Raw genomic sequence first — 12,116 nt, 5'->3', positions numbered from 1 at the left:
TATTTCTGGACGGAGTATCCCTTAAATATCACTGATTACACAAGATCCAGTTAATGTAAATCTTGAAAGCCTATAATACTCATATAATAAATGATTTATTAGTAAGTTACAGATTAAGGTGAATTTTTATTGACACTGTTTGTGATGTATAAATTCTGCTTATTAACTTGATGTATGATACGTTTTTGAACCTGTTGAAGACACAGAAAATGTGAACGCTTAAACTGTGATGGAAGGAAATGTCAAACATATCAAGTGTGCAGATTTATTAATTGACAGAACATACAATAGCACTTATAATAACACCAGGGAAAATTGTTTAAAGGTTATTTCAGAGAAAGACAATTAATCGAAGAGGATCAACAGTAAGACATTAATATGGAATGTTCTCTGTGTCCCAAAACATACACACATACATTCACATGAAGTACACTGAGGATGATCAATAAACTATTATTTCTGCTTCATATTGAAACTATTTGTAAGGAAGATGGACCTCTGCAGTGTTAAACACATCAGTACGTCTGTTCAAAGGTGAGTTAACTGAAACAATCCATACTGGCTTTGGCCCTCTCCATCTCATGAAGGAAATTGTAGAATTGAGGTAAAGTGAGCTCTGATGGGAGAAAGGCAAACAAATGTAATAAAAAAGATGAAAATAAAAGTATAACAAAAACATAATTCAGGATTATACAATGGATCCTTTGAGAGCTCACCCATGTATACATTTTCGGTCATGTTTCCTTTTCTGATGACCAGTTTCAGCTACAAGAAAGAAGAAAATTCGTAAAAAAATGCCAAAAGATATTTTCCAAAAGACTTTAAATAAAAAATAACTTTGTGCACACAATAAGTCCCATTAACCCCATATTACGTGTGTCAGTTATTTTGTCATAAAAATGGTAGAAACATTCACCTGTAGAAAAATATTTCCAGTCTTTTGCAGCTCACTTGTACCAACAGTAACTGCAAAGGATTAAACGTTTACGATCTTTACACATTATGCAAACACATAAACGATGCAAATATTAAATGTAAAGATGTTTCGATTTCTTACCACCAAACTTCCATTCCATGTCAACAAGCTGGTTGACCATTAATGTCTGTCCTACTGCCAGTCTGGATAAAACTGGGTAGTGAACTTTCCACTGAAATAAATAGAAGCAGTTTTATAGAAATAGTCACTCACTTTATAGGCAAAACTATGAAGCAACACAGAAAATCATGCAGTACCTGGTCAGAGAAATAACTGGCTTTTTCCTCATTTAATCCTTATGCAAAAAAAAGAAATACATTGTAAAATAGAAATTTATGATCTATATTATACAGAATATGAGTGTGGGAATATCATACCTAATGAAAGCAAGTCCAATTTCACCTGTTCTGCTGTCAGGTTTCTTTTTAAAGCACCTGAGAAGTAAGTTGGAGAAATATTTGTTTCTTTATGTAAAATATAAGAGTACATTATCAGCATTATGCCTTCTTTTCTTATTTTTGTCTATTTTTTCTATCCAAGTCCATTCCACCGCTTTGCTTACTTTTCAATCTAAAATGTACTGACTGCGGGACACTTACATATGTAAATGCAATGTGGATTACTGTACATACTGTCTGAGTGAGCTTTTGTCAAGGGTCACACAGTCTACATGTGGCATTAGGTACAGATTTTCAAGGGTAATTTGCAACAAGGGCTATTTGCATATGTTAGAATCCTCTAGACGCACTAATGCAGCAATTCAGAGCAAAGCACCCTAAACAATCAGTCACCGTGATAAGGATCACAGTGAAATGGCTCCTGTTTAGTGGGAGGGTCAGACTAAACGTCTACTTTTAAAGTTATCAACAGGGGAAGGGGAGTGCATTATTCACCGGCGCAAATTAAGGTAAGGGTGATGGAATCGTTCAAAATGACAGTCCTTAAAGTGTTACCATGAGGTACTAGGAGGACAGTTTTCATCAGACCCCGCAGTGGTCCAACGCTCATCCCGTTCTCTCCAGCAAACTCTGTCAGCTGTTGCAAGAATCGCTCTGACTGAAGAACAGAAGGACATTATTAAACTTGCGTACAAATGAAACGTTTTCCAAATAATTGCGACATGTTCCCACAGACAATGTGCACGGACATGCATTTGTTTTGTGAAAATCTTCACACTCAATTATTGACTCAAAAATAAGTGAACTGAAGTTGCTGGTTTTGTTATGCTAGAGACATGCGGTCTAGAGATCTAATCTGGAATTGTAAACTCACCTCTTTCGGCTCTAATAGGAACTGGTACAAGATCTCTGTTAGACTCAAAAACTGCTGCAGATGAAAAATGTAAGTTTCAGTGATCGCATTGAATAAATGGTTGCACAGAGAACAATACAGAATTGTTCATATAATGCTTTAACTGTTCTTTAATTTACAACATTTTCCAATAAAAAGTCTATTCAATAAGACTCTATTTATAATCATTTTCATAGTCTAAGTCTGTTAATACATTTTTAATAAACATCTTTGTTGTTTATCCTGCCCTAGCTTAATTTCTCTACTTTTTTATTTAAACATAGCTGTGTTGACTACACGTTTAGTTATCTCACTGATTAAATGTTAGTGGTTTGTTATTCCCATAAGTCCCTTTTGATAAAATAGATTGGGCTAGTTGGAATATTTAAAGTAGGACTGATAAGTCCTAACTAACTGCTATCAGTGAGATGAGTTGTTAAGATGCAGTCTTAAGTTTTTGCCACAGGGATGTTTATTTATGATACGCAAAAAAGGCACAACTAAGTCTAACGTTAGCTTACTTTTAAAGCTCTGCGTCTCTACAGAAGCAGAAGGTTAGTCGGGATAACTTCATTACCATCTCACGCTAACAAAAAACACTGATCCAGACGTCACATGACTTTCTGATAGTTTCCCCCAACAAACGCATTTAACATTTACACGAAATCAGTTGATAGCCAATACGCTACACTACTATCATAGATATTTCATTTCGCGCATACTGAACTCCTACCTGTTCATTGAACTTATTGAGCTTTTGAAAGTCAGTGCTGACATTATCAGATATTATATCGCTCGTGAAATGCAACTGCAACATTGTTTCTGTGCAGCAGCAGAGGCTCCGCTGTTGATGGACTCGCTGAACTGTCACATCTGCTTCAGCGCTTCCGCTATTGAGCGAGTCTCAGGATTCATGTCCGCACTTTCGCTATTCTCGGATCGCAGAACTCGTGCTATAAACGTGTGATCATGTTTCCCCTTTCGATGTGATATTTACTGGTTTGATTGACAGTAATTAAAAAAATAACAAATAAAGTGTAATGTAACATTATCTTTGCACGTCTGCAGATAACATGCCATATTCGTTTTACTGGGGAATATAGTATACAGATTTTAATATAAAGATATGAATGAGAGTTTTATTTGTCTTTGAATGATCACGTTACACTGCACAACACCAAATGCACAATTACTTCTTTTCACGATTTGTAGTGTGATATTACAGACTTAAAAATAAGTTTAAAGCACGTTAAAATGACCTGCTGTTGTATTAAAAGGTAGAGATGGATACATATTTAATTTGCACTGACACAGAAAATAAAAAAGTACTCATGTAATCCCGGGAAAGGGTTAAACAGTAGGAGGTAAACATATCTTCAATTACGTCGAAGCGAGATTCGAGACCCGGGAAAAGTCACGCCTGAGTATTGAGGCAAAGACCGAACGGTTCTTGTGAACAAGACTCCATTTACATATTCTCCCCAAGGCTTTAAAGGCGTGCGTAGCAGCAAAGATTAGTGTGCCATACCGCAGCACCCTGGCAGTGGACTACTGTAACAGCACCATCGATCTCTGCTCCCAAACTTTTTAAATAACACTTCTACTCCTGAGACAGGTAAGTTTCATTCTTCTTCTTCTGCATAGAGCTGTTTGGTGCGCGTTCTGCAGGGAGATTTCAAGTGCAGCATGATCGCACATGTCTGACAGTGTAGATTACCTTACGCAAACTTACATGTATTATTTGTTAGTTTTTTAAGTCATGCAACGACTATTAACCATTTTTTTAAGGTCTTTCCTTTTGCGAAAGACTTGGAACAACACGTGATTTATCGAGCGTGCATGTTTGAGGCGAGTTGAAATTTATAGGTGATTATGTAAGTGACGCGAGGGCGATAAGACGTTTATAACTGTTTGCAAATAAAAGTAGTTTTCTATATTTGTGGAGGATTTATATGCGTAATAAGATAGTTTGTGATCGGATTTCCAAGTTCTCATCAAAATCCAGATGTGTGCACGCAGATGCATGTGCGTATGAACCGGTAAGATTATCAGGAAATCTTTTTTTCCCAAATCAGTTTTTCTGACATGATGAGAAAGGGATGATTGATTAAAGAGTAAGTTAGCTGAAGCATCTTTTTACATGTGAACAGTGTGTTAATTTAGTATTCTGAATATATTTACAGGCCAAGAATGTTACATTTATGTAATGTTTTATTGTGTTTGTCATCGTGTAATTGAACATTGATTGTCACGTAAGGTTTTAGCGCACTTATAACATTTAACGATACTTTATTCAACAGTTGTCGTTATGTGGAGAATAAACATAGGGGTGCTCGGTGCAGGTGAATTCCGCGGCGGGGTGAACGCGAGTTGAGCGCGCGCATCTGAGCGACGGTAACGCGCAAATTGGCGTCGGTAGACTGTGCTGCGGAGCGCGCTCGACGCCCGCGGGGCCTCTCGGAGGAATGCCTCACCGTCACTTTAGTTTTGCTCGGGTACATGCAAATCACTCAGACTTTGATCAAAACCCCTGTAATAATGAAACACTGAACCCAGAACAGCTCGAGGAACGGGCCTTCCTCGGGTTTTTATTGGTGTCTGAGAGTTCCTTTATGAAACTAATGGTTTTACTAAAGTTGAACCAAGTTTTTTTATAGTACAACCGTTGTACCCACAACTTTACCATTGTACAATATTTAATCATAAACAAATACAATTAAATAAATAATAGTTCATATTAATGTTTTATTGTGTAGTAATTGTCTTGATTCTTTGCGCAGGTCTACTGGAAATTAAGTTTGAACCACATAACATTTGTTTAGGTTGAAACCGCCTATAAAATAATTGTAAAGTGTCCTAAGAGTTTAACAAAAACTTTATCGTTCATTCAATATGGCCATTTCTTTTCCAGCTCGCGGCTGCATTTACTATAATGCCTTTAAATCAGCTTCTTTTGGATTATGCTTACTCATACTGAACCTTATATCATGTTTATGTCAACTCATTTGAAAATGGTCTTAATGGCTTTATTGTGTGAAATTTAAGATGGGTTTTGCACTCCCAATGACAGGTACATCCTCACACACGCACACACATTTCACAAAAAGCCTGCACATTGGGTTCACAATCTCTGTCATTCATACAGACCTTTGATGTGGCCTCTTATTGTATTCTCGCGTTCAGTTTTATTCACCTTCACAAATGCTTTCAGTTCTCCCACTGCGCTGTAGTGAATGAGTGTATGTGTGCGCTAATGCACGTGTGCTTATAGATTCCGTAAGGAAAAGTTAAGCATTGTCACTTAGATAATGCTCTTCTGAAATCAGATCCATCAGCGAATGATGCCTTTGTGTGTGTGAACTTGCACACGCTTGTCATTCAGTCATTGTGGAGGATGCACCTGGAGGTCTCGACTCTTGACTGTGTCAAGTTTTTATGTGGATTCCATTTCCTGCACTTTCATAATTCAGGTCCAGTTTTCCGGGTTGTCTTATAGGCGTCTGACACTGATTGGATTGCAAGTTGAACTTACTATGTTAGGTGGGGTTTGTTTATTTTTTGTAAATAAACCAAAGACATGCTAGTGAAAGTTTTTAGGTTTGGAACAGGTATGCCTGTCAGTTAAACCCTCCATTAAAACAATTTGTTATACAAATCTCTCTTCCAGAAGTGATGAGAAAAAGGAAAGTCAGGAGCACATTTGTCACCCTCAGGGTGTAATGTGAAGAACAGCTGTGATTTGAAAGAATATGTCTGATATCGCTTGTGTTGATCTAAATGTTTCCAATTGTGGGAATTTTGGACTTTGGAAGAAAATTAACTCTTATACTAACTGCAATTGATGCTCTTAAATAGGACTGCACGATTAATCATATTTTAATTGTGATAACGATTTATGCTTCCCACAATTAACTCAGCATAATCGTTGCGATATTAATGCTTTAAAAGCAAGCACAAAACTCCTGATAAGGTCGAAAAATCATCACAAAGCTTGTATCTTTTAAAATGGCACTTGCAAAAAAATTCACTGCAATTCTACTGTTTTAATACTTTTTTTTGCAAAACCCACAGACAATCATGCAGAGAGACCAATGATTTATAAACAAAATAAAAATAAATAAAAAATGGATATAGCAAGGTTTCATTCTGAAGGTCACAAAATGTTTTTTGTTTGTGGTGGAGTGTTTAGATGATTGATGAATGGCAGCAGATTATATCTTAATCATTGAAAGAATAGGCTCAATAAACATGCTAGAAATTATATACAAAAGTTCTGAACTGACAAAATAATAATCATGATTTTCATTTTACCCATGATCGTGCATCCCTACTGTTAATGAATAGGAATTGTCCCAAAACTGAAATTTGTTATAATTTAATATTTGAATGCAAGTCAGAATACGGGCTGACAAACAATTAATTGCATGCAGAATAAAAGTTTGTGTATGACGTATACAGAACATAATATACGTCTGTTTGCTGTGCATATTAATTTTGAATTTATAAACACATACATGTATTCATACAAAAAAACGAATCGTTTTCTAGTATAAAATAGGCTTGGTACATAATTTTCAGGAGAAAAAAGAGAACTAATGGTTACCTTGTTTTCTGCAGTGAATGTTTTCAAATAAAAGCAGTTGTCCACTTTTTGCCTTTTGTTTCATTCTTAGGGAAATTCATTTTAATATTTAGATACTGTATATTGGCCATATATCGGTTATCGGTTTCCAATGTTTAATAATTATCGGTTATCACCCAAAATTTTCATTTCGGTGCATCCCTATTTAAAGTGGCAGTCCATAAGAAATGGCCTATTTGTCGCCATCTCAGTTTGTAATTGCTACTGCAAGTGATGTGAGGAGGTATGTTCTTTACGCGAGTTGTGATTCGACACTGCTCAACTGCGCGGATGAGTCTGATGTTTTGAGTCGCAGGTCACGTATGGCCTGTGACAGTCCACCTGTGAGAAACTTCAATGTACATTGTAGGGATGGGAATTTAAAGCAAAAATAATATTCGAAGAGTGATGAGAACTATTCGAAAATTATTCGAAATTCGCACCCCTCCCCCACATGGACGCATTTACAGTATTACACACACACAAACCGATAGAGAGTGAGACCATTTGCTTCAAATCCGTATGACGACACACTGCTTTATGTATTATGGAATAGGCAATCTTAAATCAAGCAATACATTAAAATAACGTGCTGAAACATTAATATATTAACAACCGAATGACAGCACTTATTAACAGTACGTCGATCAGAATCAACCGCTCATAATGCTAGGACATTTCCTTGTAAAATATGAGCATGCATATTTTTACCAACTAAAAACTGTGTGATTGATCAGGAAAATATATTAAAGCCATAAAGATTTTAGACCAGACTTAACACGCGTTAAAACATATTAACAGAATGACGGCATTTATTAACAGTTCGGAGCGATTTCATTAATTAATAGCAAAAAAGGCTTCTATTTCTATTGTCATGAAAAAGTTTCTGAAGTCTTGCAGTGATCGTTTTTCTAGACGGAACAGTAAACTCGGGCTGTACAAACTCCATAAGATTTTAAAACCCTCTCCTTTGACAAGCCGATCGGAAGCATATCCTTAGCGATCATCTTGCAAGTTAGAGCTGTTATTTGCTCCGCCCGTCTGGCATCCAAATTGGTTGGTCTGACCATAAACACCTGTGGATGGACCTTCTGGGTGCTTCGCCCTGAAATGATTGTGCATCGTGGTTGTTGATCCATGGTAAGCCAGCTTTGCATTGCAGAGTTTGCACTGCGCTTTATTCTCATTAATTTTATTAAAGGACCCCCACACAGTAAACATTTTTGACATCGTCTCAATTTACCGTTTCCGTTATGCCACGCGGGTCTACAGTGTGCGTAACTTCGTTACCAATTCTTGTGGGAAAATGTTTTCCTGTACTGTCTCTTGATTGACAGCCTTTAGGTTTAAGATGCGTCGTTATTGGTAGCGCCACCCTCGGTTACATGAACGCGTTACACGTGAAAACACGGCAAGTTTTTTAAGATCGCACACACTATTCGAAATTCTATAATTAAATAAACTATTCGAATATTCGAAATTCGTGACTCATCCCTAGTACATTGAAAGTACCAAACTGTCCAAAACAGATAAGAATATAAACAGACCAGTGTTGAAGTGTTTTGATATTATTTCGGGTGCTGGGCTTTAAAAATCGTATGGAGTTTGAACAGCCCAAGTTTACTGTTCCGTCTAGAAAAACGATCACTGCCAGACTGGAGAAACATTTTCATGACAATAGAAATGTTGGTTTAGTTGGTATAAATGGAAGGAAAAGGAAAAGTCTTAGCATTATGAGCGGTTGATGCTGATCAACGCTCTGTTAATAAGTGCCGTCATTCGGTTGTTAATATATTAATGTTTCAGCAAGTTATCTTAATGTATGGCTTGATGTAAGATTGCCTTTTCTATAATACATAAAGCAGTGTGTCGCCATACGGATTTAAAGCGTAAATGGTCTCTCTCTCTCTCCGTTTATGTGTATATAATACTGTAATTGCGTGCATGTGAGGGAGGGGTGAGAATTTTGAATAATTTTCTAATCGTTCTCATCGATCTTCGAAAATTATTTTTGCTTTAAATGCCCCTTCCTAAAACGGTCATATACTGTATCATTATACACAATACAACTATATATATACATAAACTATAACAGACCCGACAATGCTGTATGGAGAATTGAACGTCAATTCTGTCAATTTCTTTTTCATATTGAGCGATGTTTTGTGGGGCTTCCCCTTCCCAAAGGGCCCTTCGGAGGGCAATATAACCCGTTTGGAAAGCGGCATGAATCGCAATTCATATGTGAATCGATTTTTTTCTCCATGGCAATGGCACAGCAACAATGGCACAGGAATGGTGCAGAATTAAACAAAATTAATGTTTAAGTAATATTTAAGAAAAATGGCAGAACAAAGGAGACTATGGTTGAGCGCAATAGTCTCGTCAATGAATGGGAAACACTGACAGTAAACAGACGTACATGTAAATGTATACACAAACATTTATGTGATTAATCGCGATTATTCGTTTGACAGCCCTGCAATACTTTCTTCTTTTTAGAGATCAGTGTATTTCAAGAACATAAAGAAAGAAGTCTTATTATATAAAACTGCTTAAGCATTCTTCACAATAACTGCTTTTTTAAAATATATTTTTTTTATATATATATTATATATTTTTATATTTTTTTTACTTTCATTAGTTCAACTAAGTTGAAATATAACTTCAGACCATCTTAAGGGGGTCGCACAATGGCTGCGGAAGCGCAGCGTCGCGTCTAGGACAACTCTGTTATTAATGTGGTATAATCGAGAGGTTTTCTGTATGAACTCTTTCACCGCCATTGACGTGTTATCTCGTCATTTAAAAGAAAACGGTTCCCTGCCAAAGACCAGTTATTACGGCAATCAGTGTCTGTACTGTTGTACAGCAGGTGGCGCTATTAAACACCTTTGGGAAAAAGTACAGAATCCCAGAACCTAGAACGTATATTTCTTATCGGTTTTTAATGATTGTTCTGAGAGGAATCTGGGTGGAATTTAAACATCTAATTTAATGTTAAATTAAGCTTGGTGCGTTGTTTCGCTGCAGAACACAGAACAGCGTGCGACAGGTGCGGAATGGCGGCGCCGGTGTGTGTACACTCATAGAAAACAATATGTTTACCAACAATAGCACTACACAACGACGCTGCACGGCGCTTTCGCATCCGGTGTACGACCCCCTTTAGTGTAGACTGCAGTCTGTTGACTGTTTAACAGCTTTACCTAGAGAATCATTAACCGGAAAATGACTTTTAAAGTAAAATTAACAAACTGAATGTAATGTACACATTAGAACAATCTCCTGTGTGGTCACTAATGATGTTATGGATTTTTAAGAAACAGATTCTTTCTTCTTTGATTTATTTGAGTTTTTATCAGTCTTAAAGAGAGTTTGAGTACCTGCTAGGGTTTTTGTTGTTGCTTATGTCAATTATGACTGCACTGTCGGTTAAGGCAGAGGTCAACATTTAGTTAATGACTAAAAATGAGTATGCATACATTTTCAGAGGAAAGTTTGCCAACACATTTACATATGTTATTAATTCGTTATTGAGACTGGTTCATCGCTGTTGATTTACTAAATCTTCTTTGTTGTTCTTCCAAGTAATGCTAATATATTGCTTTTTATCATGACAGGACAGAGAATAAAGAAGGCTGAAAAAATTGTGATGCCAACCAACAAGTACACATCCGCTATCATGGCGGAAAGTGACAAGATGACTGCCACGGTAAGATTTTGCTGTACAATAGCATTAGATTTATTGACTTGAAGGAACAGTACACACCACTGAAAGTAACTTGGTTATTTACTTAACTCAAAACTTTGTATATGTAGTTTGCGTAGCAATGCTAACTCATGAATGAGTTTTCCAGACTTTGTAGGCTCTACAGAAAGGTTGTGTGTAGCTTTTTCCTTGACATCTAAAATAAAGCGCATATGTGGCCACCTTATAGTGAACTGTCCCTTTAAGTATTCATTGTGTTCATAAACCTAAAGCAGAATTTTAACTGGGTGGACACACAGGAGCTCAAATATGGTTGTTTTCACATGACAAAACTGACAGATTATTGCTGTGTGTACACACTGACTCGATTATATCCTAATCACTTGAAAAGCCTCACTTTCAGTTTCAAAAACAACTGTTAGGTTTCATATTCCTCTGTACTACACACACACAACATAAAGTGTTGGAATGGTGTCAGTTTCTCACACGTATCTTATATTTGGAGTGTTTAGGGTTTAAAATGAGGTCAAAAGTGTAGAGGAATTTATGGGTTTATAAAACAAGGCAACAGAGTGCTTAGGGCAGAGAGAGAGAGAGAGAGCGAGAGAGAGAGAGAAAATGATTGTTTCTGGTTCCACCCTACTCTTACAAGTATTTCAAATGAACCAAGACTTTCAAATCTACTTTGTAATCATTTATTTGTTGGTGCTGATTAAATGGATTCTCTTTGTGGCTAAATGAGGCAGGACTTTTTAATTCCTTTCCCCATTCCTGCACTCCAAAGAGCATAAAAAGACAAATAGAAAGAAATAAAGGGAGTGGGTTAAAGAGACACACACAGAGAGAGAAAGCGACAGGGTTGGCAAAAGAGAGATGAAGTGAGTGGGTAAGGGAGAGAGAGTGCATGCTCTTTGAACACTGCACCTGGCTGATGTGATTCTCTGTAAGCCTCAGAGCAGCTGCTTGGCCGCGGAGGAGAGAAGCACATTCTGACCATTCAAATGTTCAAGAAAATGTGCCTTGGCTTGAAATTTTCTGCAGAGGACCAACCACGTACATTTGTTAGTAGGCTATAGTTTAACATAGATATGCACCAATATAACGGCCTATCGGCTTATAGTTTAACAACAGCTGATGATCTGGGGCGATACATCCTGTCAATCAAAACAGGACCGGAAAATGCAATGAAACCTCACCAGTTTGATGTTCAATATTAATTTTCATTATAGGAATTAATAACATTATTAAGAAATATTAATTTTATCTTCACAATCGTTATCAGCATTGGCAGATATCAGTACCGTCGGTATAAGTGAAGAAATTCAGTATCAGTTCTTCTCTAGTTTAACATTCTACGTCTAGTTTACTCCTTTACACTCTTAAAAATAAATTCAGCCAAAGGTTCTTTGAAGAACCATCTCTTTCTTACTTTTTTATATCTGAAGAAGCTTTTTTCGCCACAAAGAACCTTTTGTGAAACAGAAAGGTTCTTAAGAAGTAAAATGTTCTTTGAAGAA

General features: G+C 36.7%; 2 protein-coding genes across 5 annotated transcripts in view; one reads left to right on the top strand and one right to left on the bottom strand.

The window, feature by feature from the left end:
- Positions 1 to 251: 251 nt before the first annotated feature.
- On the bottom strand, positions 252 to 3,144 carry commd7 (COMM domain containing 7). The gene is made up of 9 exons (XM_056732286.1): positions 3,000 to 3,144; positions 2,249 to 2,302; positions 1,930 to 2,032; positions 1,354 to 1,410; positions 1,234 to 1,271; positions 1,058 to 1,148; positions 917 to 966; positions 717 to 765; positions 252 to 616 (listed from the first exon to the last, which is right to left on the bottom strand). Exons 1-9 carry the CDS (start codon positions 3,081 to 3,083, stop codon positions 540 to 542), a joined length of 603 nt encoding a protein of 200 aa, XP_056588264.1. The 5' UTR covers positions 3,084 to 3,144; the 3' UTR covers positions 252 to 539.
- A 542-nt stretch (positions 3,145 to 3,686) lies between these two features.
- Positions 3,687 to 12,116, top strand: part of dnmt3bb.1 (DNA (cytosine-5-)-methyltransferase 3 beta, duplicate b.1) — a 34,384-nt gene continuing 25,954 nt past the window's right edge. For 2 of the 4 annotated variants that reach the window (XM_056732209.1, XM_056732208.1), the window contains exon 1: positions 10,504 to 10,602. In XM_056732209.1, coding sequence (XP_056588187.1) covers positions 10,504 to 10,602 — 99 coding nt within the window. Of the gene's footprint in view, positions 3,882 to 3,938; positions 4,306 to 10,503; positions 10,603 to 12,116 lie in introns of those variants that run through there. The other 2 variants (XM_056732210.1, XM_056732211.1) reach the window with 2 other exon arrangements.

Source organism: Triplophysa dalaica, chromosome 20 (assembly GCF_015846415.1).
Source record: "Triplophysa dalaica isolate WHDGS20190420 chromosome 20, ASM1584641v1, whole genome shotgun sequence".
Classification (NCBI taxonomy): Eukaryota; Metazoa; Chordata; class Actinopteri; order Cypriniformes; family Nemacheilidae; genus Triplophysa; species Triplophysa dalaica.
Note: the sequence above shows the minus strand (reverse complement) of the source record. Positions and strands in the feature narration are given on the sequence as shown.

Bases quoted from the DNA above. Each gene is read 5' to 3' on its own strand.
- commd7 (XM_056732286.1), bottom strand. From the start codon at position 3,083: ATGTTGCAGTTGCATTTCACGAGCGATATAATATCTGATAATGTCAGC. The intron at 2,033-2,248 runs GTGAGTTTACAA...TCTGTTCTTCAG, and splicing joins TCCTATTAGAGCCGAAAGAG to TCAGAGCGATTCTTGCAACA. The intron at 1,411-1,929 runs GTAACACTTTAA...CTTACTTCTCAG, and splicing joins TGTCCTCCTAGTACCTCATG to GTGCTTTAAAAAGAAACCTG.